Here is a 26088-nt window from a genome sequence, read left to right on the forward strand (position 1 = left end):
AGACTTTCTCCCCTTTCCCCCACTCTAAGATTATAAAGGAATCTGGTCATGTTTTATTCTAATACCTTGACATTTTTTCACGTTTAAATCTTGGATTCATTTATAGCCTAGAGCACTGTCATCTACCAGACTAAAAAAGAATATGGATGAGTAGATTCTAAACATTTCTCCCCATATTAGATCTTTCTTTAAATACAATCTTGCCCCATATATAAGACAGATGGAAGAGAGCTGCCCTGAAGGTGCAGCAGAGACCCTCTTGTGAGTCACACCCTCCCCAGACTCCATGGATCTCCATGGAATCCTTAGGATGGCTGTAAGCAGAGTGAAGACCACAGATATCTGCAGAACAGCAACTAGGCCAAAAAGTTTGATGAGAAAAAAGTTAAAAGAAGGACTTTCTGGTTTGTCTTGATGTTTGCCATTGAGTGTTTGCTGAGGAGGAAATAAGGCAAGACTGGAGAGGACTTAAGAGTCCCTTTCTGCAGGGGCTCATCTTTCTTATCAACAGTTCCCTTTTGCTGAGTTCATATGTTCAAGTGAAAAATTCCTCATGATTCTACTATGATCTGATTGGTGTAGTGGAGAATGCATCGACCTTGGTATCACATATGAGTTCTAATCCTGAACAGTTACTAGCTGTGCAGCCTCTGGCAAGTCATTTCTGTTTCACAATTAGCAGTTCATCCATAGTAAATAACTGAGTACTTTGTATATGGAAGACGCTGTGCTGATAGAGATACAAAAACGGAGAAGATAGAAATGGTATTACCTTACAGCATGGAGGTGGAACCACATGGTAAACAAATAACTTTCGTAATTATTTAGATTCTAATTGTTATAACATCTTCAACAGAGCATGGGGTCCTGCGGACATGGAAGAGCAGGGAGGTTCAGGCTTGCTAGTTTAGGGAAGCTGGCCACCAGGTTCAGGTTTGACAGGCGCATAGGAAATGGCATGGCAGAGGGAGGCCAGAGCCTTTTAGGCAAAAGGAAGAGCAAATGCTTATTAGACCCCAAGGCTGCAGGAGCTAGGCACGTTTGACCACCGAAAGGGAAGGCCAGTATAGACAGCATAAACCTCACTGTGGTGTCTGTGTTGAGAATGGATTGTATGTGTGTGCTGTGTGAGGGGCAAGAGTGGATTAGGGGACATGGGTTAAGAGCTACTAGCAGTCTGGGCAAAAGACACTAGTGGCCTGGGAAACAGTGGTAGTGGAGAGTGGACACATTAGTAAGACACACAAACGTGTTCACAAAAATTCCTAGGTTTCTGCGTGAGCTGTGGCCAGGCGGATGTCCATGCCACTACTGAGATGGTGAATTCTGAACAGGAGGAAGTTTGGAGAAAAACCTCAACATTTCGGCAGGACAGCACCTCCTGGTGGAGATGACAAGCGGGAGCCTCACCACAGGCCTGGTTGTGGGAGTGAAAGGGGGACTCCGGGCGCGGTCGGGTGCACTTACTGTGCTAAGACAGCAAGGCCCGGCGGAGGTGGCAATGGCAGACCTGGTTTCTCGGGGGAGTCCCAGTGGGAGGCCCGGTGTCCAAAATCCTCAACTAGATTGGGCATGCCGTTTATCTTGTTCCAACTGTTGACAGTAATGGCACTAGCAATAATGTCCTTCCCAGGCAAAGATGGTTTTTCTTCCGTGTTTTCAGCCACTGCAGAGTGGACATCTACTATGAACCAAGTATCTGCGGCTTTAGGTACCAGATTCAAACACAGAATGGTGGCAGAACAGGGACTAGGACGGAGAGAAAACCTGAAGATGGATCAACCAGAAAGCAATGCATTCTCACAGAGGCACAAAAAAATGCCTCTGAAACAGAAGATTCACCTCCACTTCTGCGTCCTTTTGAGGCAACTTTCTGAGCATCCTTTCCTCCTCCCCAGGCCAACGCTTTTCCACCTTGTTAAACTACCCGGTAGCTTTCTCCATGGGAGGCGCCTTCTTCACAGTACTCGGACCCAGTTAGACTTGTGGCCTTCCCCGGCTTCTGCTGGGCCGGCTATGGTCGACGCCGCACCGTCTCAGGCCCACTTCTCCCGCGGGAGCGGCGGCCCCAGCGGAGCCCCTGTGCGCCACGGCGAACGTGATAGGAATGCAATCTTCTGCCCCTTCAGACTCTGGCACCCCGTAGTCTTTCCTCAGGCTCCACGAGTTCTCCCGGTGATGTGATGACCGACATGCCGTCTGGGCTCTGAACACTTAGACTTTACTCCTTCCCCCCGGCCCCGAAACATGGAGAAACCACACCCTCTCTGCTCCAGTCACCAGCAGCCACTCCCATTCCTTAAGTATCCATTATTGCATGTGTAGCCTATTGCATGTGTAGCCTACTTCTGGTTTTCATTTTTATTTAAGGTCAGTTGTTGCCTGACAACACAGACGACAGTAACTTAATTCGAAAGACAACACTTGGAGGCGGCCCCCGCTCCAGGCACCAGCCCAGCAGCTCCCCCGAACTCCCCAGGAGCTCGCGGGCGAGCAACGCCACAGCCCAGAGCGAGCTCCGCGGAACCCCCAGCCCCGGGGAGGGAAGCTCGACTTGCCGCGGCGCACTCCTTCCGGGCTCCGAGCCCGACTAGGCCATCCGGGAGGCCCTGGAGCGCCGGGGCCGGAGAAGCCCTGCCCCCCGCCGAAGCCCCGCCCTGCGCCCGAGCGCCCGCCAATGGCAGGGCGCGGTGCGGCGCGCCGAGGTGGGACGGCGGCGCGCTGAGGAGGCGGTGCGCTCAGGCGGCGCTCCCGGAGATGCCCCGCGGCAGCCGCGCTCTAGGCTCTAAGGTAGGCTCTGGGGCGGGAGTGGGCGCCGCGCCGTTTCCCGCGTTGCGGGGAAGCGGCGGGCAGGCGCGGGGCTGGCCCCGGGCTGCTGGGGTGAGAGAGGGTGGGCGTTGGGGGTGAAGGGCTAGGTGGTGGCGGGTCCCGTCTGCGTGCGTGGAGCAAGCCCGCGCAGCGGGGTACCGCCCCCAGGTCCGGCTCCGGTCCAGGCGTGCGGGCCGGGCCCTCAGCGGCGGTACGGAAAGCGAGGGGTGGGACCGCCGAGGGACGCAGCGGGCGGGAGCATATGTCCGCCTCGGGGGTACTTGGCCTTACTCTTGTCTCTTTTTGATTCTGGTGCAATGTACCAGACCGCAGGGAATCCTGGCGTGGCTTTACCCGTCTCCGCGGATAATCCACTGTCAACTCTGTCTCTCTTCCTGCCGCACTCGGAGGGGACTGTGCGGCTGACTGCCCAATCTGTGGGCACCGCGCTGCCTCGGGTTCCAGAACGGGAGCGGGTGCCTAGGAATCGTTGCTTGAATGGTGTTTCATTGCACCTGTATCCGCGAGTGCATCCTTTTTTGTTCTGCTAATTGTGCTTGTCATGGCATGTGTCCTTTATCGTTTTAAAGTTTCTTCTAACTTCCTTGCTTTCAAATACGTTTGTCTCATAGTAAAACGGTTTTTAAAAAGCACATACAGGACCTCCTTTCTTGACTCTTGCCTTTACTTGAAAACTTCCTGGAAAAAATAGACCACATATACTGGTTCAACTTCTTTACCACTACCATGCTTTCTCGCTTCTCAAATACCATTGATTATCAGCCCACACTATCAATTTTGTGACTGGCTTTAGGGAATAAAGAAATTCATTTCAGGCACCTCTTGATTATAAGATACAGTCTGGTTTCTGAAGCATTAATGTGTGAAAAAAATCAAGGAAATATATAAATTTGCTAAATCCAGTGTAAGTTGTTTACTTGGTCATTGGAGCGTTTGACACATTCACCACCTGCTTTTATTTCTTTTGGAACATCCATGATTGTTTTCCTGTCTTGCAACAGCTCATTTTCTTCTCTTTACTGTGTTCGTGCCATGTTCTAATTTTTGACCTTGTGCTTTTTCACATGTTCCATATTTGCTTTGGACAATGTCATACATTGAAGTTAACTGTATAGATGACTTTCAGATCTATATTAGATCTTTCCCTAGAGCTCAAACTTAGTGCATCACATAATCATCATCTCACCCTTAGTCCTCCCGGCCCTAACAGTTTCTCTTGACTTAGAAATCTTAGTATTTTTGAATTGACGTTCACTTCTGGTCTCTTCATCTTGTCATTTTTCAAGACTCTTTTTTTTTACTCAATTTTTTTTAGTAGTCGTACAGTTGTCTATTGTGTAATACGTTGCTGAAAACTGAAGCAGTTCATAACAAATGTTTATTATATCATAGAGTTTCTGAGACTCAGGAATCTGAGAACGGCTCAACTAAGTGGTTGTAGTTCAGGATCTCCCACAAGGCTGCAGTCAAATAAAGGGTCGTTGGAGCTGGAGAATCCAGTTCCAAGCTCACTCACGTGGTTGTTTCTTGACAGCTGCATAGGGCAGCTCACAACAGGGTCCTGGCTTTCCCAAGAGCAAGAGAGAGAGCAACAAGATATCGGTCCCCGTGTCTTTTATAGCCTAAACTCAGAAGTGACATCCCATCTCCTGTCTATTCATTGCATGGACCAACCCGGTACAATGTATGAGGAGACTATAGAGGGTCCCCAGGAGGTGGGGATCACAGGGGCCACCTTGGAGGCTGGCTTCCACAGTATTTCCCAGGAATTTATTTTTTGTTTCTGTCTCCCTCGGTCAGTCTCAAAAGTACTTAATGGTTGGAGTGTTGATGTGTAGTGCTGGCTAGCATGCTCCCATTCCATCTTCAGAGGTGACTTTCCCTTAGGCACTACTTTGATTATATTGTTAGTCCTCTATCTAAATCTCATTTTACTTCTTATTGGCTACATCATAATTTACTGCAGACTTATCCTGTGTTTAGTGCTTTATATGTATTAACTAATTTAATTATTTTAACAGTCCTGTGAGGTAGATACCATTAGTCTCATTTTATGGATGAGGAAACTGAGGCTCAGCAGAGAGGCTAAGTAATTTGCCTAAGGTCACACAGCAGTTAAGGGAAGAAGCTAGGATTTGTATCCAGGTAGTCTGCCCCAGACCTTGCTTTTGTTCAGGCTCTCAGCCTGTTATTCACAGCCTCCATAATACCTGTGTCTTATTCCTTTACAGCTTTGCTCATTATTTATCTTATAGGTAAACTAGACTACTGCTGTCACTGTACTTGCTTGCCCCTTGGTGGTAATTGCATATGTTCTTGGTTTGGAATAATGCCAGTTCTCCCATTTCTGCTGATTGAAACCTTTTTTTTTTTTTTTTTTTTGAGACGCAGTCTCGCTCTGTCGCCCAGGCTGGAGTGCAGTGGCGCGATCTCGGTACAGGCGCCAGCCACCACACCGGGCTAATTTTTTTAAAATTTTTATTAGAGACAGGGTTTCACCGTGTTAGCCAGGATGGTCTCGATCTCCTGACGTCGTGATCCGCCCGCCTCGGCCTCCCAAAGTGCTGGGATTACAGGCGTGAGCCACTGCGCCCGGCCATGAAATCTTAATCATCCATTGAGGCCTACTTCAAATCCCAGCTTCTCCCAAATTATCCCAGCTATAAATGAACTTTCTTCTGTATGTTCTTGGTTTGGAATAATGCCAGTTCTCCCATTTCTGCTGATTGGAATCTTAGTCATCCATTGAGGCCCACCCCAAATTTCACCTCCCAAATTATCCCAGCTGTAAATGAACTTTCTTCTGTAGTCTGTGGAATTTTATGTAAATAACTCTTACTTTTCCATGTCTTACATTAGGTTTATTTGTGTCTACACCTTTATTCCCTTATATTCTAGACATTTAAGATTAGGGACTATTTCTTCAGCCCATATTCCCCAGAATACCTGTCATATCCCTTGTATGTACTAGATACCTGATGAATTAATGAAAGGAGAACTAGTTTAGAAGATTTGCAAGTATTCCAGGTATGAAGAAACAGGAGGAAATACCCTAGTCCGAAGACTCGGATATCTGCCTCAGCAATACAGCTGAATGATTTTGCAATTTTGGACAAGCCACACAGATATATCAGGACTCTAAAGATAAAAGGTGATGTGGTTATGGACTAAGGTGGTGGAATTAGGAATAGAATAGAAAGGACTGGGTTGACAGACTACAAATGAAAGGTGAGATTTAGGCAACTGCAATTGAAAGAGGAAGAGGAGGAAACCCATAGTGATTCAGAAAGTCGAACCTATAAGAAGTGAGAAAGTTGTTTGCCTCTTAACTGATGTTAGGATATATAGATATATATCCTATATATCACATATATAGATATGTGGTATTTAAGTCCCAGGGAGATTAGGGCAGTCAGTTGCTCAAAGGCTGGGGTATCTTAGTTCTTTCCTCACTCCCCTCTCCTCCATGAGTTTCTCCTGCCCTAGCCCCTCACTATCCCTTAACATGCTGTGATTCTTCCCTTTATGCCTTGTGTTCTCCCTTTCCTTATGAAGTAGCCAAGGACGACCACATATACTCCTGTTCTTGGGCAGCAGCTTGCCTTTTGAGATTTTCTTTTTTTTTTTTTTTTTTTTTGAGGTGGAGTCTTGCTCAGCCACCCAGGCTGGAGTGCAGTGGCCCAATCTCGGCTCACTGCAACCACTGTCTCCTATTCAAGTTCTCTGAATAGGGCAATATACCTAACATTGAGTTGTCGTTTCTTTATAAAATGGGGTTAATACCTATATTGCTGGGTTGATGTGAGGATTAAATTATGAGAATGCATGCGATGATATACCGAGCATATAAACACTCAATAAATGTTGGTGATAATTAAAGCAATTAATAATGAAACACCATGAAAATTAAAGAAATCATATGAGGACAAAGATATTGTACATCCTCTACTGCTTTGTCTCTAGATTTCCCTGGAATTGCTGTCTTTCAGCTTCTTGAACAAGAAATAGGAAAAAGGCTCATTTTCAAGTTTTTCAGTGATGGCAGGAAATTCTCATAGTTATCTTGGTAGGAGTACCTCATGGTTCCAGTTTAAGGCCTTGATAGTCTCATTGAATGATTTACTGGTGGCTCTACATCTCAGAATTAGACTACTTAGTATTGACATCTCAGTTGTCTTTTTTTTTTTTTGAGACAGTCTTACTCTGTCGCCCAGGCTGGGGCGCAGGGGCGCTATCATGGCTCACTGCAGTCTTGAGCTCCTGGGCTCAAGTGATCCTCCCATTTCGGCCTCCCGAGTAGCTGGGACCACAGGCCATGCCACTGTGCCTGGCTAATATTTAAATTTATTTTGTAGAGATAGAGTCTTGCTGTGTTGCTGAGGCTGGTCTCGAATTCCTGACTTCAAGCCATTCTTTCTCCTTGGCCTCCCAAAGTGCTGGGGTTACAGCGTGAACCACTGTGCCTGGCCTAGAGATTGTCTTATTCCTCAAACCAAAGGGAAAGAGAGGAAAGAGAGCTTTTATTGAAAACTTTCTATATGTCAAGCACTTTGCATAGAGTACCTCATTTAAGAGAAAACATGTTTTCTTTTTAGTCAAAATAATATATGTTCATAGGTAAGGTAAAATAGTACAAAAAAGTTTATTGTAAAACTCAGCAGTCCCTTGACATCTCATTCCATTTATTTTTATTGAGATAACTGTAAATTCACAGACAATTGTGAGTAATATAGAGAATAATTGTTTTATAAACTAAATCTGGAGGCTGGGCCTTGCTAGATCAAAGTGTTGACAGATTTCATGTCTGGTGAGGGCCTGCTTTCTGGTTCACAGACAGCCATATTCTTACCATGTCTTTATATGGTGGAAGAGGTAAAGGAGCTCTCCAAGGTCTCTTTTATAAGGGCATCAATCCCGTAACTTCTAATCACCTGCCAAAGGCCCCACCTCCTAATACCATCAGGTGATCCGCCCGCATCGACATCCCAAAGTGCTGGGATGACAGGCGTGAGCCACCATGCCCGGTTTGAAGTTTTTTTTTTTTTTAATACAACATAAAACTCTCATGATTTATCGAAGTTGTTGTGCATATCAGTAGTTTCTTTGTCTTTTTTTTTTTTTTTTTTTTTTGAGTTGGAGTCTCACTCTCTTGCCCAGGCTGGAGTGCAATAGCGCGATCTCGGCTCACTGCAACTTTCCGCCTCCCCAGTTCAAACAATTCTCCTGCGTCAGCCTCCCGAGTAGCTGGTACTACAGGCACCTGCTGCCATGCCTGGCTAATCTTTTGTATTTTAGTAGAGACAGGGTTTCACCGTGTTGCCCAGGCTGGTCTTGAACTCCTGAGCTCAGGCAATGCAATCCACCCGCCTCGGCCTCTCAAAGTGTTAGGATTACAGGCATGAGCCACTGTGCCTGGCCAATAGTTTCTTTGTTTTAATTGCTGAGTAGTGTTCCATATAATGGATATACCAGAGTTTGGATTAACATTTATTATTGAAGGACCTCTAGGCTGTTTTCAGGTTTTGGTTATTGCAAATAAAACTGCTATAAACATTTGTGTACAGGTTTTTGTGTGAACATAAGTTTTCATTTCTCTGAGATAAATGCCTAAGTATGTAATTGCCAGAACCTATGGTAATTTGATGTTTAACTCTATAAGAAACTGACAAACTTTTCCAAAGTGGTTATATCTGTATAATTTTGCAGTCCCATTGGCAATGTTGTTATTCAGTTTTATAGATAATAAAATCTACCCTTTTAAAGTGGAAAATCCAGTGGTTTCTAGTATATTTACAGAGTTGTACAAATGTTCCTAATTGTAGAATATTTTCATGACCCCAAAAAGAAACCCCATAGCTATTACTAGTCACTCCCCATTCTCTCTTCCCTCATCCATTGGCAACCACTAAGCTACTTTTGGTGTGTATGGATTTGCCTATTCTGGACATTTCATATAAAGTGTGGTCATTTTGTGACTGGCTTCTTTCATTAAACATAATGTTTTCCAGGTTTATACATGTTGTTGCATGTATCAGTACTTCATTCCTATTTATTTTGAATAAATTTTTTATTGCATGGACATACTGCATTTGAAAAATCCATATATTAGTTGATAGACATTTGCATTATTTCCACCTTTGGGCTGTTAAGAATGATGTTGCTTTGAACTTTTTTTTTTAATTGAGATCCGGTCTCATTATATTGCCCAGGCTGGTCTCAAACTCCTGGCTGGGCTCAAGAGATCCTCCCATCTCAGCTTCTCAAGGTGTTGGGATTACATCCGTGAGCCATCGCACCTGGCCTGCGTTGAACATTTGTATATGCATTTTTATGTAGACCTAAGTTTTTCTTTCTCTAGCAGTGGAATTTTTGGGTCACATAATAACTGTATGTTTACATTTTGGATAGCTGTTAAAATTTTCCAAAGTGGTTGCACCTTTTACAGTCTCACCAGCAAGGAATGAACATTCTAATTTTGCCACATTCTTGCTAACACTTGCCATTGCCTGTCTTTTACTTTTAGTCATCCTAATGGTTATGAAGTGTTACCTCACTGTGATTTGGTTTGCAGTTCCCTAATGAGATTGAGCATCTTTTCATGTACTTATTGGGCATTTCTGTATCTTCTTGAGGAAATGTTTATTCAGCTTATTTGGCTGCGTTTTCATTGGGTTATTTGCTGTTTTATTGTGGAATCATGAGTTCTTTAAAATTCTGTATACTGTTCCCCTATAAGATGTATGATTGCAGATATTTTCTCTCATTCTTTGGGTTTTCTTTTCATTTTCTTATTGAAGTACAAATGTTTTTAATAATTTTGATGAGGTCCAATTTGTTTTTTCTTTTGTTTCTTGTGCTTTTTGGTGTCATGTCTAATAAATCATTGCCTAAACCAAGGTCACAAAGATTTATTCCTATGTTTTCTTCCAAGAGTTACAGTTTTAGCTCTTACATTTAGGTCTGTGATTCATTTGGAGTTAATTTTTCTACACACTGTGAGGTAGGGGTACAACTTCATTCTTTTCGATGTGGATACCCAGTTGTTTCAACACTATTTGTTGAAAAAATTGTTCTTTCTCCTTGAATTGTCTTGGCACTTTTTTGTTTTAATTGAAAATCAGTTGACCATAAAAGTAAAGGTTTGTTTCTGGTCTATGAATTCTATTCCACTGATCTCCATGTCTGCCTTTATTCTAGTACCATACTGTTTTAATTACTGTAACTTGGCAGTGTTGAAATTAGAAGTGTGAGTTTCTGACTTGTTTTCTGTTTTGAGATTTTTTTAACTGTTTTGGGTTCATTACATTTCCATATGAATAATAGCAGCTTGTCAATTTCTGCAGAAAGCCATCTGGGATTTTGATTGTTTTGAATATATAGACAAATTGGAGAGTATTATCATCTTAACAATATTATTTCCCATGAGCATGGGTTGTCTTTTCATTTATTTAGATCTTCTTTAATTTCTATCTATGTTTTACAGTTTTCAGTGAAAAAGTCCTGCACTTCTTTGGTTAAATTTATTCCTAAGAGTTTTATTCTTTTTGATGCTATTTTGAATGCAGTTCTACTGGCACATGCTGCTGCACGTGGCTAATATTTTTTGTTAATTTTTTGGTAGAGATGGAGTCTCGCTGTGTTGCCCAGGCTGGTCTCAAATTCCTGGGCTCAAGGGATGCTCCTGTTTTGGCCTCCCAAAGCTCTGGGATTATAGGCATGAGCCAGCCGCACCCAGCTCCATTGATTTTTTAAAATATTGAGATTGTATCCTGCAACTTTGCTGAACTCATTTATTGGTTCTAATAATTTTTTGGGTTTTCTGAAGTGTGGATTCCTTAGGATTTCCTGTGTACAAGGTCATGCAGCTAGGCATGGTGGCTCACACCAGTAATCCTAGCACTTCGGGAGGCTGAGGCGGGTGGATCACTTGAGCCTAGGAGTTCGAGACCAGCCTGGGCAACATGGTAAAACTGAGTCTCTACAAAAAACACAAAAATTAGCAGGATGTGGTGGCTCATGCCTGTGGTCTCAGCTACTCGGGAGGCTGAGGCAAGAGGATTGCTTGAGCCGAGGAGGTGGAAGCTTCAGTGAGCCATGATTGTGCTACTGCACTCCAGCCTGGGCAACAGAGTGAGACCCTCTCCTTTTTTTTTTTTTTTTTTTTTTTTAAAGGAGGTAGAAGCTTCAGTGATCCATGATCGTGCTACTGCACTCCAGCCTGGGCAACAGAGTGAGACCATCTTTTTTCCCCCACAAGACAGAATCTTGCACTGTCACCCAGGCTGGAGTGCAGTGGTACCATCTCAGCTCACTGCAACCTCTGCCTCCTGGGTTCAAGCTATTCTTCTGCCTCAGCCTCCTGAGTAGTTGGGATTAGAGGCGTGTGCCACCATGCCTGGCTAATTTTTGTATTTTTAGTAGAAACGAGCTTTCACCATGTTGGCCGGGCTGGTATCGAACTCCTGACCTCATGATCCGCCCACCTTGGCCTCCCAAAGTTCTGGGATTACAGGCGTGAGCCACTGCACCTGGCCAACCATGTCTCTTAAAAAAAAAAAAAAGAAAGAAAACAAAATACCATGCTGTCTGTCAGTAGAGATGATTTTACTACTTCCAATTTAGACATCTTTTATTTCTTCTCCTTGCCATGGCTAGAACCTCCAGTCAAATATTGAATGTAAGTGGGAAGAGTTGACATCCTTTCTTTTTCCTTCTTTTAGGGATAAAGCATCCAGTATTTAACTATTCTGTATGATGATAGCTGTGGGTTCTTTGTATATACATTTTTATCAGGTTGAGGAAATAACCTTCTATAGCTAGTTTGTTGAGTTTTTACTGTGGAATAGTTGTTGGCCTTTGTCAGTTGCTTTTCCTACATCTAATTGAGACAATACCGTGGTTTTTATCCTTTATTTTGTTAATATATGACATTGATTGAATTTTCAATATTACATTAACTTTGTATTCCTGGGAAAAATCTCTATTGGTTATGGTGTATAAGTCTTTGTATATGTTGCTGGATTCAGTTTGCTAGTATTTTGTTGAGGATTTTTGCATCTATATTCATGAACAGTTTTGCTCTGTGCTTCGTTGTTATGTTTTGGTTTTATCAGGGTAATACTGGTTTCATGGTGTGAATTAGAAAGTATTCCCTCTTCTGTATTTTGGATACTGTTTCTTAAAATGTTTGGTATAAATCACCATTGTACTCTGAGCCTCAGCTTTTCTTTGTAGGAAGTTTTAAAGTTATGACTCAATCTCTTTGTTACAGCTCTCTGATCAGTTTTTTATTTCTGAGTCGCTTTTGCTAGTTTGTCTTTCTCGGAATTTGTTCATTTTATTTTAGTTATTTAATTTGTTGGTATGTAGTTCATATTATTCCTTATAATGTTCTCTGTAATCTTTTGGGTTTCTGCAAAATTGGTAGTGCTTCCTCACTTCCTTCTATTCCTGAGTTTTGTAGTTTAAATCTTCTCTTCCCTACCCCCAAACCTCCTTGGTCAGCCTAGCTTGTCAATTTTGTTGATCTTTTTGAGGAACTAACTTTTTTTTTTATATTCTTTGTTGTTTTTCTATTCTCTCTGTCATTTATTTCTGCCAGATGGAAGTTTTATTGACTAAAGATTTTTCTTCTTTTTAAATGTAGTCATTTACAGCTACAGATTTCTCAGTAAGTACTGCTTTAGCTGCATCTATAGGTTTTAGTGTATATTGTTTTCATTCCTTTTAAAGTTATCTTCTAATTTTCTCATGATTTCTTTTTTTGATCTATTGGCTGTTTAGGAGTGTGTTTAATTATTGCATACTTGTGAATTTTCATTTTATTTTTATTGTAAGGTTTAAATTTCATTCTATTATTGTCTAAGAACAGTATTACTTTGATTTCACTCCTTTTAAATTTATCGAAGCTTGAGTTATGGCCTAACATGGTCTGTCGGAGAATGTTTCATGTTTACATTAGAATAATGTGTATTCTGCTGTTCCTCAGGGTAGGGTGGTGTCTTCATGGTTTCTGTCAAGAATGCAGCTGTTAACACTTATTGAGGATCCTTTGTATATGATGAGTTTTGTATATGACGTATATTTTCTTTTGCTACTTTCATAGTTTTTCCTCTGTTTTTCACCAGTTGACATGGTATGTTTAGGGTGGATCTCTTTAGATTTTATGCTATTTGGAGTTTTTAAGCTTTTTGGTTGTATAACGTTTCATTAAATTGAGGAAGCATTTTGGGCTTTGTTTCTTCAAATATTCTTTCTACCTCTGTCTCTCCTTCCTTCTGAGATTCTTATTATGCATATATTTGTGTGTCTGATGGTGTCCCACAGGTCTCTGAGGCTCTGTTCATTTTTCTTTACACTCTTTTTTTCCTGTTTCTCAGCTTGGATAATCTCATTTGTCTGATTTAAAGTTTGTGAATTCCTTTTTTTGCCAGGCCAAATCTGCTGTTGAGCTCCTCTGGTGAATTCTTCATTTCAGTTACTATAGTTTTCAACTCCTGAATTTCTGTTTGGTTCTGTCTTTTTATAATTTCTGTGTCTTTATTGATATTCGCTATTTGGTGAGGCATTTTTATAATTTTCTTCACTTTTTGGATATAGTTTCCTCTATTTCTTTGAATATATTTATAGTAAGTGATTTAAAGTCGTTGTCTAGTGAGTCCAACTTCTGGCTCCTCTCAGGGACATTTTCTTTTGACTACATTTTTTCCTTATCATGCTTTCCTGTTTCTTCATGTGTGTTATAATTATTATTATTTTTTGAGACAGAGTCTCACCACGATGCCCAGGCTGGAGTGCAATGACATGATCTCAGCTCACTGCAACCTCCACCTCCCAGGTTCAAGCTATTCGCCTGCCTCAGCCTCCTGCCTCAGCCTCCTGAGTAGCTGGGATTACAAGCATGCACCACCACGCTGGGCTAATTTTTGTATTCTTTTTTCTTTTTTTGAGATGGAGTCTCTCTCTGTTGCTCAGGCTGGAGTGCAATGGCACGATCTCGGTTCACTGCAACTTCTGCCTCCTGGGTTCAAGCAAGTCTCAGCCTCCTGAGTAGCTGGGATTACAGGTGCACGCCACCACACCTGGCTAGTTTTTGTATTTTTAGTGGAGATGAGCTTTCACCATGTTGGCCAGGCTGGTCTTGAACTCCTGGCCTCGGGTGATACACCTGCCTTGGCCTCCCAAAGTGCTGGGGTTATAGGCATGAGCCACGTCGCCTGGCCTATAATTTTTGCTTGAAAACTGGACGTTTTAAATAGTATGATTTGAATTAATTCATATTAATTTCTGGATATTAAATTCTCCCATCCCCTCCCCAGGGTTTCTGTTTGTTGTTGGTGCTATAATTTTGTTTAATGATTTTCCTGGATGAATTTAATAAAGTTTGTATTGCCTGTCGTGTGTAGCTAATGAAGACATTATGTGGTTAGTTTAGTTGTCTGTGGATTATTGGATAGAGATTACCTTAAATGCTTTGAGCCAGTAAGTCTGTCATCTTTTACAGAGGGACTCTGTTGAGACATATGCTTTGGCAATTTGTAATGCCAGTTTAACCTTCATTTCCTCCTTGGGCAGCGCCTCGAGATGATCCAGAGTTCAGAGGTTAGGGCCTTTTTCAGTTTTTTCCTGGGCACGTGCGTAGTGATGCAGGGTTTTTTGCTCCTTAGTTCAGCTAAAATCTGGGTTCTTGTCTCACGATTAGGAGAAATTAGGCATGCGGACACATTGAAAGGTGAGGACAGCAGTATTTATGAAATCCCAAAGTGCTGGGATTATAGGCATGAGCCACCATGCCCATTTTAGTTTTCTTAATGGCTTCTTTAGGTATTATAATATACATATGTAACTTACCACAGTCTACATATGCAACATTTTACCACTTCAAATGAGTTACAGAAACTTGACTTTTCACTTAGGTACCCATAAAAAGGAAAAACAAACTGTTTTCCCCTCTTCTCTCATGCTTAACACAGTACAGTTCTATGCCCAGATGTGTGGGGTGTTTTATCCTGACACCAAGCATCCAGTAGACACCAAGTGGGTATCCTATAATTTAATCCAATTTTGATGCTCTCTACCTGGAGATGGTGTGAGATCACGCAGGTTGAGGGCTCAGTCCCACGAGACTGGCCCCACTTCAGAGGTCAATTGCAAGTAGTAGGTTGTCACTCATATTTTTGATCAATTGAATATAAATAGGGATTCCCAAACCTTCCTCCTTAGGTTCGATTAATTTGCTATGTTGGCTCACATAAGTAAGGGAAATACTTACCTTTACTGATTTATTATAAAGGTATTCAATAGAAGCAGATGAACAGCCAGATGAAGAGATGGATAGAGCAAGACATGGACATTATAAAGGAATTCAATAGAAGCACATGAACGGCCAGGTGAAGAGATGGATAGAGTAAGACATGAACAGGTTGAGGGCAGGTGGCATGCTTGAAGCTTCCACGCCCTCTCTGGGCGAACCACCCTCCCAGTACCTCTGTATGTTCAGCAACTGAGAAGCTCATCGAATCTTGTTAAAGAGTTGTTTTTTTTTTAATTGTTCATTTTTTTTTTTGAGATACAGTCTTGCTCTGTCACCCAGGCTGGAGTGCAGTAGCTTGACCTTGACTTACCGCAGCTTCGACCTCCCAGGCTCAGGTTATCCTCCTACCTCAGCCTCCTGAGCAGCTGGGACCACAGGTTCATGCCACCACATCTGGCTAATTTTTGTATTTTTTGTAGAAATGAGGTCTTGCTATATTGCACAGGCTGGTCTCAAATTCAGGCTCAAGAGATCCTCCATCCTCGACCTCCCTAAGTGTTGGGATTAAAGGAGTAAGCCATGGTTCTGGCTGTTAAAGTGTTTTTATAAAGCTTGATCTCCAGCTTCCTCCTTTCTCAGAGGTTACTGAGTGGAGCTGAAAATACCAACCCACTAATCCTCTAATCACTTGGCCTTTTTGCTAAGTCACTCCGTTCTCAAGTTATCTAGGGGCCCCACCCTAAGTGACCTCAGTAGGATAAACTTAGGAGTTATCAAAGGGATTCTTTATAAATAACAAAAGATATTCCTATCACTTAGGAAATTGTAGGAGTTCTACACTTAGAACTCCTACACTTAGAGTTGTAGGAGTTCTATGGCAGGAACCTGGGATAATGACCAGATATATTTCATGTTATAGCACAGTATCTTTACCTTCCCTATTTAAAAATACTGTATTGTCAAATGATTTTACAATTTTTTCTTCAATCATTGATTATGATTTATTTATAAAGTTCATGAGGAACATTTTTGTTGCACCAGAGTAAATAATTGCTACATATTTTCCTTTGCATTGTTCTCCATCTCCCTGTACTTAAATTTTTAAATTCTATGTTCATTACTAGTCAGATAAGATGTCTTCTTTCCTTCTCGTTGAGATACATTCTCCAGTATCTTCCTAATAAAGGAATCACGAGAAGTAAAATTGTAAAGTTCCTGCACGTTTTAAAAATATCTTTTATTTTTTCCCCTTGATTGATAGTTTGGCCGGGAATAGAAGTCTAGATTGGAATTCAGTTTTCCTCAGAATTTTTTTTTTTTTTCCGAGATGGAGTCTCGCTCTATCACCCATGCTAGAGTCCAGTTGCGCGATTTTGGCTCACTGCAACCTCCGCCTCCCGGGTTCAAGCAATTTTCTGCCTCAGCCTCCTGAGTAGCTGTGATTACAGGCACTGCGACCACACCCGGCTAATTTTTGTATTTTTAGTAGGGACGGGTTTTCACCAGATTGGCCAGGCTGGCCTTGAACTCCTGACCTTGTGATCCACCCACCTCAGCCTCCCAAAGTGCTGGGATTACAGGCATGAGCCACCGCGCCCGGCCTAGAACAGTTTTAAACAATTGTTCTCATTACTAATCATAAAAATAATACACAGCTATTGTGGAGCTGCTAGAAAATAAAGACTACAACAGAAAATACCCCCATAGGCCCAGCGGGGTGGCTCACGCCTGTAATCCCAGCACTTTGGGAGGCCGAGGCGGGTGGATCACGAGGTCAGGAGATCGAGACCATCCTGGCTAACATGGTGAAACCCCGTCTCTACTGAAAATACAAAAAATTAGCCGGGCGTGGTGGCGGGCGCCTGTAGTCCCAGCTACTTGGGAGGCTGAGGCAGGAGAATGGTGTGAACCCGGGAGGTGGAGCTTGCAGTGAGCCCAGATTGCGCCACTGCACTCCAGCCTGGGGGAGAGAGCGAGACTCAGTCTCAAAAAAAAAAAAAAAAGAAAAAAGAAAAAAGAAAATATCCCCCATAAATCTATAAAACCTATAATCAGCATAACATAAGCATTTTGATAATATAAGCATTTGGATCTGTTTCCTGCCCGTTTTTATACAACTGCTTATATATATTTAAAAATTTGTACATTATTATGTTAAAATTTAATGTCATTAGTTTTACATGGGTGTGTTGTTTGAAAAATAGGTAAGAATAATATTTTCCATTCTGATAAAATCAAAAGCAGAGTATGTATTCTTATGTGTAAATAAGATTTCCATTGGCGTTGCATGTATTTTTTAGTTTCCATTCTTAAAATGAGTGGAACCTCTGTGTAAAGAAAATATTTTATTATTTTAAATAAAAGCAGAATACAACACTGTCTATTTTACAGTTATAACTGGAAGATAATGTCTAATCAGAAGACTCTAATAGGGTAGGAAAACATTAAAATAGTTATGTCACGTTGGTAGCTGGGTACCCCATACGTAATTTTGTATTTAGTAAATATTTTTGGAATGTGGATGAATAGACCATGATGGCGTTTTTCTATTTATTTATTTTTTTAAATTTTCTGTGCGTGTGTTTTTTGTTTTTGTTTTTGTTTTTTGTTGGTTTGTTTGAGACTGGAACTTACTTCTGTTGCCCCAGCTGGAGTGCAGTGGTGCGATCACAGCTCACTGCAGCCTGGGTCTCCTGTGCTCAAGCAATCCTCTTGCCTCAGACCCCTGAGTAGCTGGGACTACAGGAACACGCTACCATGCCTGGCTGATTTCTGTATTTCTTTTTTAGACAGATGGAGTTTTGCCATGTTCCCCAGGCTGGTCTCAAACTCCGGGGCTCAAGTGATCTGCCTGCGTTGGCCTCCCAAAGTGCTGGGGTTACAGGCATGAGCCACCATGCCTTGCCTGTTATAATGTTAAGAGAATAAATAAGGTGTAGTTTCTGTAAATATTTAGACACACATGAATAATTTATTTGAAAGTTACCTGTCCAGTTTGTATAGCTCTAGATATATTCTGTACTTGTTAAATGCTATGACCAAAGAAAAGCAGTATAGAATATCGCCTGTCCAAATGCTAGTTTATTTATGGAAAAAAGCGAAACCTACTTTGTGCCTGAGTTTTGTATGTACTTTTACCAAGATCTTGAAAATATTTCTCTTTGTACATTACCCTGTAAGAACTTCCTTATTTCAAACCAGTTTATTGAATTTCATGTTCAGTTGTCATTTACATATTATTAAAATGTAGGTAACAAATATACTTGTACATCTATAATGTGGACAAATACAGTAACCAAGGGGAAACAAAATAAAAAACTGAAGAAAAAAATAATCAAAGGGAAAACAATTTTGATGGAAAGGCTAGTAAAGAATTTGCAATGGTTGGAAAAATAAATAAGATATTCAAATGGATAACTCTATAAGGCTGCTGGAGAAGGGAGTGAGCAAGCTAGATGGCGTCAAGGTGAGGGAGAGATTTTTATGGTGTGTAGTGTTAGAGACTTGAACATGATTGAATGGTGGACTTAATGATAGAACTGGTTAAAGTGGAGGGGATTGGAATCCTGATTGCTGTGTCTCATGATCAGCACCTTCTTCTGTTCAGGATTTCCTTTTTACAGCTTCAAACCACTGGAATGTAAGGCATTATGAGTTTCTTCCTCAGCCTTTTTTTTTTTTTTTTTTTGAGACAGAGTTTCACTCTTGTTTCCCAGGCTGGAGTGCAATGGCACAATCTTGGCTCACCGCAACTGCCGCCTCCCAGGTTCAAGCGATTCTCCTGCCTCAGCCTCCCGAGTAGCTGGGATTACAGGCATGCGCTACCATGCCTGGCTAATTTTGTATTTTTAGTAGAGACGGGGTTTCTCCATGTTGGTCAGGCTGGTCTCGAACTCCCGATCTCAGGTGATCTGTCCACCTCGACCTCCCAAAGTGCTGGGATTACAGGCGTGAGCCACCGCGCCTGGCCCCGTTTGAGTTTTGGGTATATACCGAGCAGTGGCATTGCTAGATCTTGGTGGTTTTATTTTATTTTATTTTATTTTATTTTATTTTATTTTATGTTTGTTATGTTATGTTATGTTATTTTAGAGACAGAGTCTTGCTGTGTTGCCCAGGCTTCAGAACTGTGGCGTAATTATAGCTTACTGCAGCCTCAAACTCCTGGGCTCAAGCGATTGTCTCGCTTCAGCCTCCTGAGTAGCTGGGACCACAGATGAACATTCCCACCCCTGCTAATTTATTTTTTTTTAGGGACTTGCTATGTTTCCCAGACTGGTCTTGAACTCCTGGGCTCAAGTAGTCCTCCTGCCTTGGTCTCCTAAAGTGCTGGGATTACAGGTGTGACCCATTGTGCCCTACCCTGTGTTTAACCTCTTTTTTTTTTTTTTTTTTTTTTTTTGAGACAGAGTCTCGCCTTGTTGCCCAGGCTGGAGTGCAAGTGGCTCAAACTTGGCTCACTGCAACCTCCGCCTCCTGGGTTCAAGCAATTCTCCTGCCTCAGCCTCCCGAGTAGCTGGGACTACAGGCGCACACCACCATTCCCGGCTAATTTTTTGCATTTTTGGTAGAGATGGGTTTTCACCATGTTGGTCAGGCTGGTCTTAACTCCTGACTTTGTGATTCGCCCGCCTTGGCCTCCCAGAGTGCTGGGATTACAGGCATGAGCCACCATGCCCAGCTGTGTTTAACTTTTGAGGCTCTACCAAATAATTTTTAACAACTGCAACGTTTTACTTTTCCACCAGCAATGCACAAAAGTTATAATTGCTACACATCCTTGGCAGTGCTTGTCATTTTCTCTTTTTCTTTTTTTTTTTTTATTAATAGCCATTCTGGTGGGTGTGAAGTGGCATATCATTGTAGTTTTTTGCTTTTTGTTTTTGGAGATAGGATCTCACTCTGCCACTGAGGCTGGAATGCAGTGGCACAATCAGTGATGCAGCCTTGACCTTCCAGGCTCAAGTGATCCTCCCACCCCAGCCTCTTGAATAGCTGGGACTATAGGCACATGCCACCACACCCAGCTATTTTTTTTTTTTTTTTCAAAGACAGGATCTTGCTCTGTCACCCAGGCTAGAATGCAGTGGTGCAATCATGGCTCACTGCAGCCTTGACCTCCTGGGCTCAAGCAATCCTCCTACCACAGCCTCCCAAGTTGCTGGAACTACAGGCACATGCCACCATGCCTGGCTAATTCTAAAAAAAATTTGTAGACATGGGGTCTCACGACGTTGCCTAGGCTGCTGACTAATTTTTTGTAAGGACAGTAATCACATTTGTGGGGGCTCTGGTTTCATGTTCTAGTCACCTCCAAAGGCCTCATCTCTTTTTTTTTTTTTTTTTTTTTTTGAGATAGAGTCTTGCTCTGTCGCCAGGCTGGAGTGCAGTGGCAGGCTCTCAGCTCATTGCAACCTTTGCCTTCCGGGTTCAAGCGATTGTCCTGCCTCAGCTTCCTGAGTAGCTAGGACTACAGGTGCATGCCACCACGCCTAGCTAATTGTTTTTCCCTAATAATAATTATACGGGATTTAGCTTTTATACCTTCCTGTTGCTTATTTTTATGTCTGTGTCTTCTGAAATGATAGAAGGAAGCAGGATTCAGGATAGCTTTTCTTTTTCTTTTTTTAAGGACGTGGCCTCTCACTGTGTTGCCCGGCTTGAAGTGCAGTGGTGCAGTCAGCTCACTGCAGCCTCAAACTCCTGGGCTCAAGCGATCCTCCTGGTTCAGCCTCCTGAGTAGCTGGAACTACAGTCGTGTGCCACCATGCCCAGCTCACTAAAAAGTTTTTTTTTTTTTTTAGAAATGGGGTCTTGCTATGTTGCCCAGGCTGGTCTTGAACCTCTGGGCTCATGGAATCCTCCTGCCTTGGCCTCCCAAAGTGTTGGGATTACAGGTGTGAGCCATGGCACCTGGCCCAGCATAGCTTTTATACCTTGTGTTGTTTTCATGGGTCTTGTAAAAATATGGCCACTTGTGTATTTGTCTTGTAGATTCTCCCTGACTCTGCTCATCTGGACCTTTTCTGTGTGTCTGCCACCCCTGTGCTGCTGAGTGGATTCCACTTCCAGTACTTTCTCAGTGACGGGTCCAGAAGGGAGTCCAGGGTGACCAGTTTCAGGTGGCCCAGGCTGCTCTCATCTCTTCACATCTTCTTACGGTAGAGCCCCTGCTCTCACCTAGTTTCAGGCGCTCTTCTCAGTTCTATCAGACACTGTTCTCAGATCTGTTGCTTGCTCTGCTTCCTAGTGAGCACTGATGTCTAGGTTCTCAGGGGGCCTCCTTGACTCTCTTACTTTAAAGCCTTGGCTTCTTTCCTTTCAGATACTGATACCATGCCAGACTTTGGAGGGTTGGTGGTTTGTCTTTACCCACTTGTGTTTGGAGGTTGCTGATTAATTGTGTTTCTATGTTTTTGGCTTTGCTGTCCGGTTGCTCTTTATGTGAAGATTTAGAGACATTCAAAAACTATACCTTTACTGATGCCACTTCTAGGTTTTCAGATTGTAAATTGTGAACTGAATGTCTATTTAATGAAGTTGATTTTGTTTTTTTGTTTCGATTTTTCTTTTAAAAATCATCTCTACAGAGAAAAAGGAGTTGGAATACAGAATGCCCATCCTTTCCAGGAGAAAGACCACTGCAGGTCAGAAGAGCAGGTCTCAGGACAGCAGGGGCAGCTGCCTCTCTCTCTGAAGCATGGCTCAGGTGTGGAGAAGGGTTTCAGAACACTTCTGGGAATCCGGTAAAGTATCTGTAGAATTGTTTTCCCTGAATGCCAAAGAGGAAATCCTGAGTGTTCAGAACATTGTAATTACATTTCATTGTAATTCCCTTTCTTATTCTTTCAGAACACTGTAACTGGTACACTCCTTTTCTTGCCTTTCATTCCTTGAATTCCTTTAATAATTGTGGCAAGTTAGTAAGTTAGTATTCACCTTTTTATTTTTTATTTTTTTTAAATTTTATTTATTTATTTTTTTTGGAGACAGAGTCTCACTTTGTTGCCCAGGCTGGAGTACAGTGGCGCAATCATAGCTCATGGCATCCTTCAGGCTATCTTGCCTCAGCGTGTCAAATAGCTGGGACTACAGGTATGTGCCGCCGTGCCTGGCTAATTTTTTTTTTTTTTTTTGGAGACGGAGTCTCACTTTGTCACCCAGGCTGGAGTGCAGTGAGGCTATGTTGGCTCACTGCAACCTCCGCCTCCCGGGTTCAAGCAATTCTCCTGCCTCAGCCTCTCGAATAGCTGGGATTACAGGTGCGTGCCACCACACTCGGCTGATTTTTGTATTTTTTGTAGAGACTGGGTTTCACCATGTTGGCCAGGCTGGTTTGGAACTCCTGACCTCAGGTAATCCACCCACCTTGGCCTCCAAAGTGCTGGGATTACAGGCGTGAGCCACTGTGCCCGGCTGCCTGGCTAATTTTTAAAAATCTTTCTGTAGAGACAGGGTCTTGCTATGTTGCCTAGGCTGGTCTCTAACCCCTGGCTGCAAGTGATCCTCCCACCTCCGCCTCCCAGAGTGCCGGGATTATAGGTGTGAGCCCCCATGCCCAGCTCACACCTGAACCTCTTTAATCCATGCAGAACCTTTCTACTTCTTTGTTTGTAAATGAAGGATATTTACGAAGAATGTTCTCAGAAGATGAAACCATTGAGCATACTACTCTTCACAAGAAATGTATGTTTACTCTGGAGGCATACTCTGGAGATATTGCAGGTTTGGTTCAGGACCAACACAATAAAGTGAATATTGCAATAAAGTGATCACATGAATTCTTTGGTTTCCCAGTGCCTATAAAAGTTATGTTTATATTATAATGTAGTCTGTTAAGTGCAATAGTATTATGTCTAAAAAAGCAATGTATATACCCTAATTTAAAAATACTTTGTTGCTAAAAAAAATGCTAACAATCATAGGAGCCTTCACCAAGGTGTAATCTTTTTGCTGGGGGAGAGTCTTGCCTTGATGCTGATGGCTGCTGACTGATCAGGTGGTTGGTGGTTGAAGATTGGGGTGGCTGTGGCAGTTTCCTAAAATAAGGCAAAAGTGAAGTTTACCACATCTATTTACTATTCCTTTCATGAAAGATTACTGAGTAGCGTGTGATGCTGGTAACATATGACCAGTAATAGAACTTCTTTCAAAATTGGACTCAATCCTTCCAAAGCCTGACACTGCTTTATCAACTAAGTTTATAGGATATTCTAAATTACTTGTTATCACTTCAACAATGTTCACAGCATTTTCACCAGGAGTAGATTTTATCTCCAGAAACTACTTTATTTGTTCATCGGTAAGAAGTAACTCTTCATCCATTCAACTCATAGGAAATTGCAGCAATTCAGTCATATCTTCAGGTTCTACTTCTAATTCTAGTTCTCTTGCTGTTTCTATCACATCAGTTTTTCTGCTGAAGTCTTGAACCCCTCAGTCATACACAAGGGTTGGAATCAACTTCTTCCAAACTCCTGTTAATGCTGTATTTTGACCTTCTGTCATGAATCATGAATGTTCCTAATGGCACATAGAATGGTGAATATTTTTCTGTAAGTTTTCAATTTACTTTGCCCAGATCCATCAGAGGAGTCACTATCTGTGGCAGCTACAGCCATATGACATGTATTTCTGAAATAATAAGATTTGAAAGTCAGAATCACCCCATGATCCATAGGCTGCAGAATGGAAGTGGTGTTAGCAGGTATGAAAACAGCATTCATCTCCTTGTACTTCTCCATCATAGCTCTTGGGTGACCAGGTGCATTGTCAATCAGCAGTAATAGTTTGAAAGAAATCTTTTTCTTCTGAGCAGATCTCAACAGTGGGCTTAAAGTATTACAGTAAAGAATGCTGTAAAGAGATGTGCTGTCATCCAGGCTTTGTTGTTACATTTATAGAGCACAGGCAGAGTAGATTTATCATAAGGGCGCTAGGATTTTCAGAATGATACATGAGCATTGGCTTCAACTTAATGTTACCAGCTGCATTAGCCCCTAATATGAGTATCAGTCTGTTCTTTGAAGCTTTGATGCCAAGCATTGACTTCTCTCTAGCTACGAAAGTCTTAAAGGGCATAATCTTCTAATATAAGGCTCTTTCATCTATATTGAAAGTCTGTTTTTTAGCGTAGCTACCTTCATCAGTGATCTTAACTAGATCTTCTGGATCACTTTCTGCATTACCTTGTACTTTTATGTTATGGAGATGATTTCTTAAACTTCATGAACCAACCTCTGCTAGCTTCAGACTTTTCTTCTCCAGCTTCTTCACCTCTCTCAGCCTTCATAGAATTGAAGAGAGTTAGGACCTTGCTCTGGATTCTGCTCTGGCTTAAGGGAATGTTATAGCTGATTCAATTTTGTATCCAGATTGCTAAAACTTTCTATTAGCAATAATGCTGTCTTACTTTCTTATCATTTGTGTATTCACTGGAGTAGCACTTTCAATTTCGTTCAAGAGCTTCCCTTTGTATTCACAACTGGCTTAACGGTTTGGCTCAAGAGGTCTAGCTTTTAGCCTATCTTAGTTTTTATCATGCCTTCCTACCTAAGCTTAATCATTTCCAGCTTCTTTTTTCTTTTTCTTTTTTTTTTGAGAGGGAGTCTGTCTCTGTCGCTCGGGATGGAGTGCAATGGTGCGATATTGGCTCACTGCAACCTCCACCTCCCAGGTTCAGGTGATTCTCCTGCCTCAGCCTCCCGAGTAGCTGGGATTACAGGTGCCCGCCACCACGCCCAGCTAATTTTTGTATTTTTGGTAGAGATGGGGTTTCACCATGTGGGTCAGGCTGGTCTCGAACTCCTGATCTCAGCTGATTTACTTGCGTCGGCCTCCCAGAGTTCTGGGATTACAGGCGTGAGCCACTGTGCTCGGCCATTTCCAGCTTTTGATTTAAGGTGTGAGACATTCAGCTCTTCCTTTGCTTGAGCACTTTGAGGCCATTGTAAGGTTATTAAATTGACTTAATTTTAATATTGGTGTGTTGCAGAGAATAGGAGGCCTAAGGAGAAGGCAAGAGATGGAGGAACAGCTGGTTGGTGGAGCAGTCAGAACACACACAGCATTTATTAATTTTGCTCTCTTATATTGGTTTTGACTGTGGCACCCCAAATCAGTTACAGTAGTAATACCAGAGATCACTGATCACAGACCATCATAGCAGATTTAATAATAATGGTAAAGTTTGAAATCTTGGAATAATTATCAAAATATGACACAGAGACACAAGTTTATAGGTGAGCAGATGCTGTTGGAAAAATGGCATACAGAATTGCTTGACACAGGATTGCCAGAAATTTTCAATTTGTAAAAAAATGCTTTATCTATGAAGCACAATAAAACAAGGTATGCCTTTATATTCAGAATCTTTTGGCAATGAGATATTCTGGATAATTTTTGTGTTTGTGGTAACTTACAGAGTAATGCTATTACAAACTCAAGATAATTTGGGTATGAGTAGTAATGAGTACCTCATAGGCAGTTGGAGTCACATGTATGAACAGATATTACGTTGAATGTTAATGGGAAACGTTTTGGTCAGTCAGATCTCTTTAGATTCAGGAAAAATAGAATGAATTTATAAATATATAAGGAGTACATGCTTTGGGAATACTGAAATTGGTGAATTGGTAAAGGAAATCAGAGAAGAATATGTTAAGGAGAGTGTAGTTTAAGATTTTGAATATTTTATAAAAGTTTTTTTTTTAGCATTTGTCACATAAATTCCATGATTATTATTTTGCCTACAGTCATTAACAGCTGAAGAGAAGACGATTACAGAAAAGCACCTTGAATTATGCCCTAGACCCAAGCAAGGTAACTATTTTGTTGATTTCTTGACAGAGAAGATATAAGACTAATAAATCCTTCTGTGATTATTTTAAAAATTTGCTGTTTTAAAAAAGTGACATGGTTTGGGTAGACTATATTCATAGTTAAAAAACATCAAGATAAGGTAAAAAGATATTTTTGAGAACTTTGTCTGTCATCGCTGTCACCGT

At 41.8% G+C, this 26088-nt stretch overlaps 1 protein-coding gene across 31 annotated transcripts in view; it reads left to right on the top strand.

Moving 5' to 3' along the window:
• Nucleotides 1–2661: 2661 nt before the first annotated feature.
• The window catches only part of SPIDR (scaffold protein involved in DNA repair), a 475230-nt gene continuing 451803 nt past the window's right edge, over nucleotides 2662–26088 (top strand). For 9 of the 31 annotated variants that reach the window (XM_009455295.4, XM_009455298.4, XM_009455297.3 and 6 more), the window contains exons 1-3: nucleotides 2677–2790; nucleotides 21673–21828; nucleotides 25837–25903. In XM_009455295.4, the coding sequence (XP_009453570.2) occupies nucleotides 2758–2790; nucleotides 21673–21828; nucleotides 25837–25903 (256 nt within the window). In that variant the 5' untranslated portion in view covers nucleotides 2677–2757. Of the gene's footprint in view, nucleotides 2791–21672; nucleotides 21829–25836; nucleotides 25904–26088 lie in introns of all 31 variants that reach the window. The other 22 variants (XM_063817063.1, XM_063817065.1, XM_063817067.1 and 19 more) reach the window with 12 other exon arrangements.

Source organism: Pan troglodytes, chromosome 7 (assembly GCF_028858775.2).
Source record: "Pan troglodytes isolate AG18354 chromosome 7, NHGRI_mPanTro3-v2.0_pri, whole genome shotgun sequence".
Lineage (NCBI taxonomy): Eukaryota > Metazoa > Chordata > Mammalia > Primates > Hominidae > Pan > Pan troglodytes.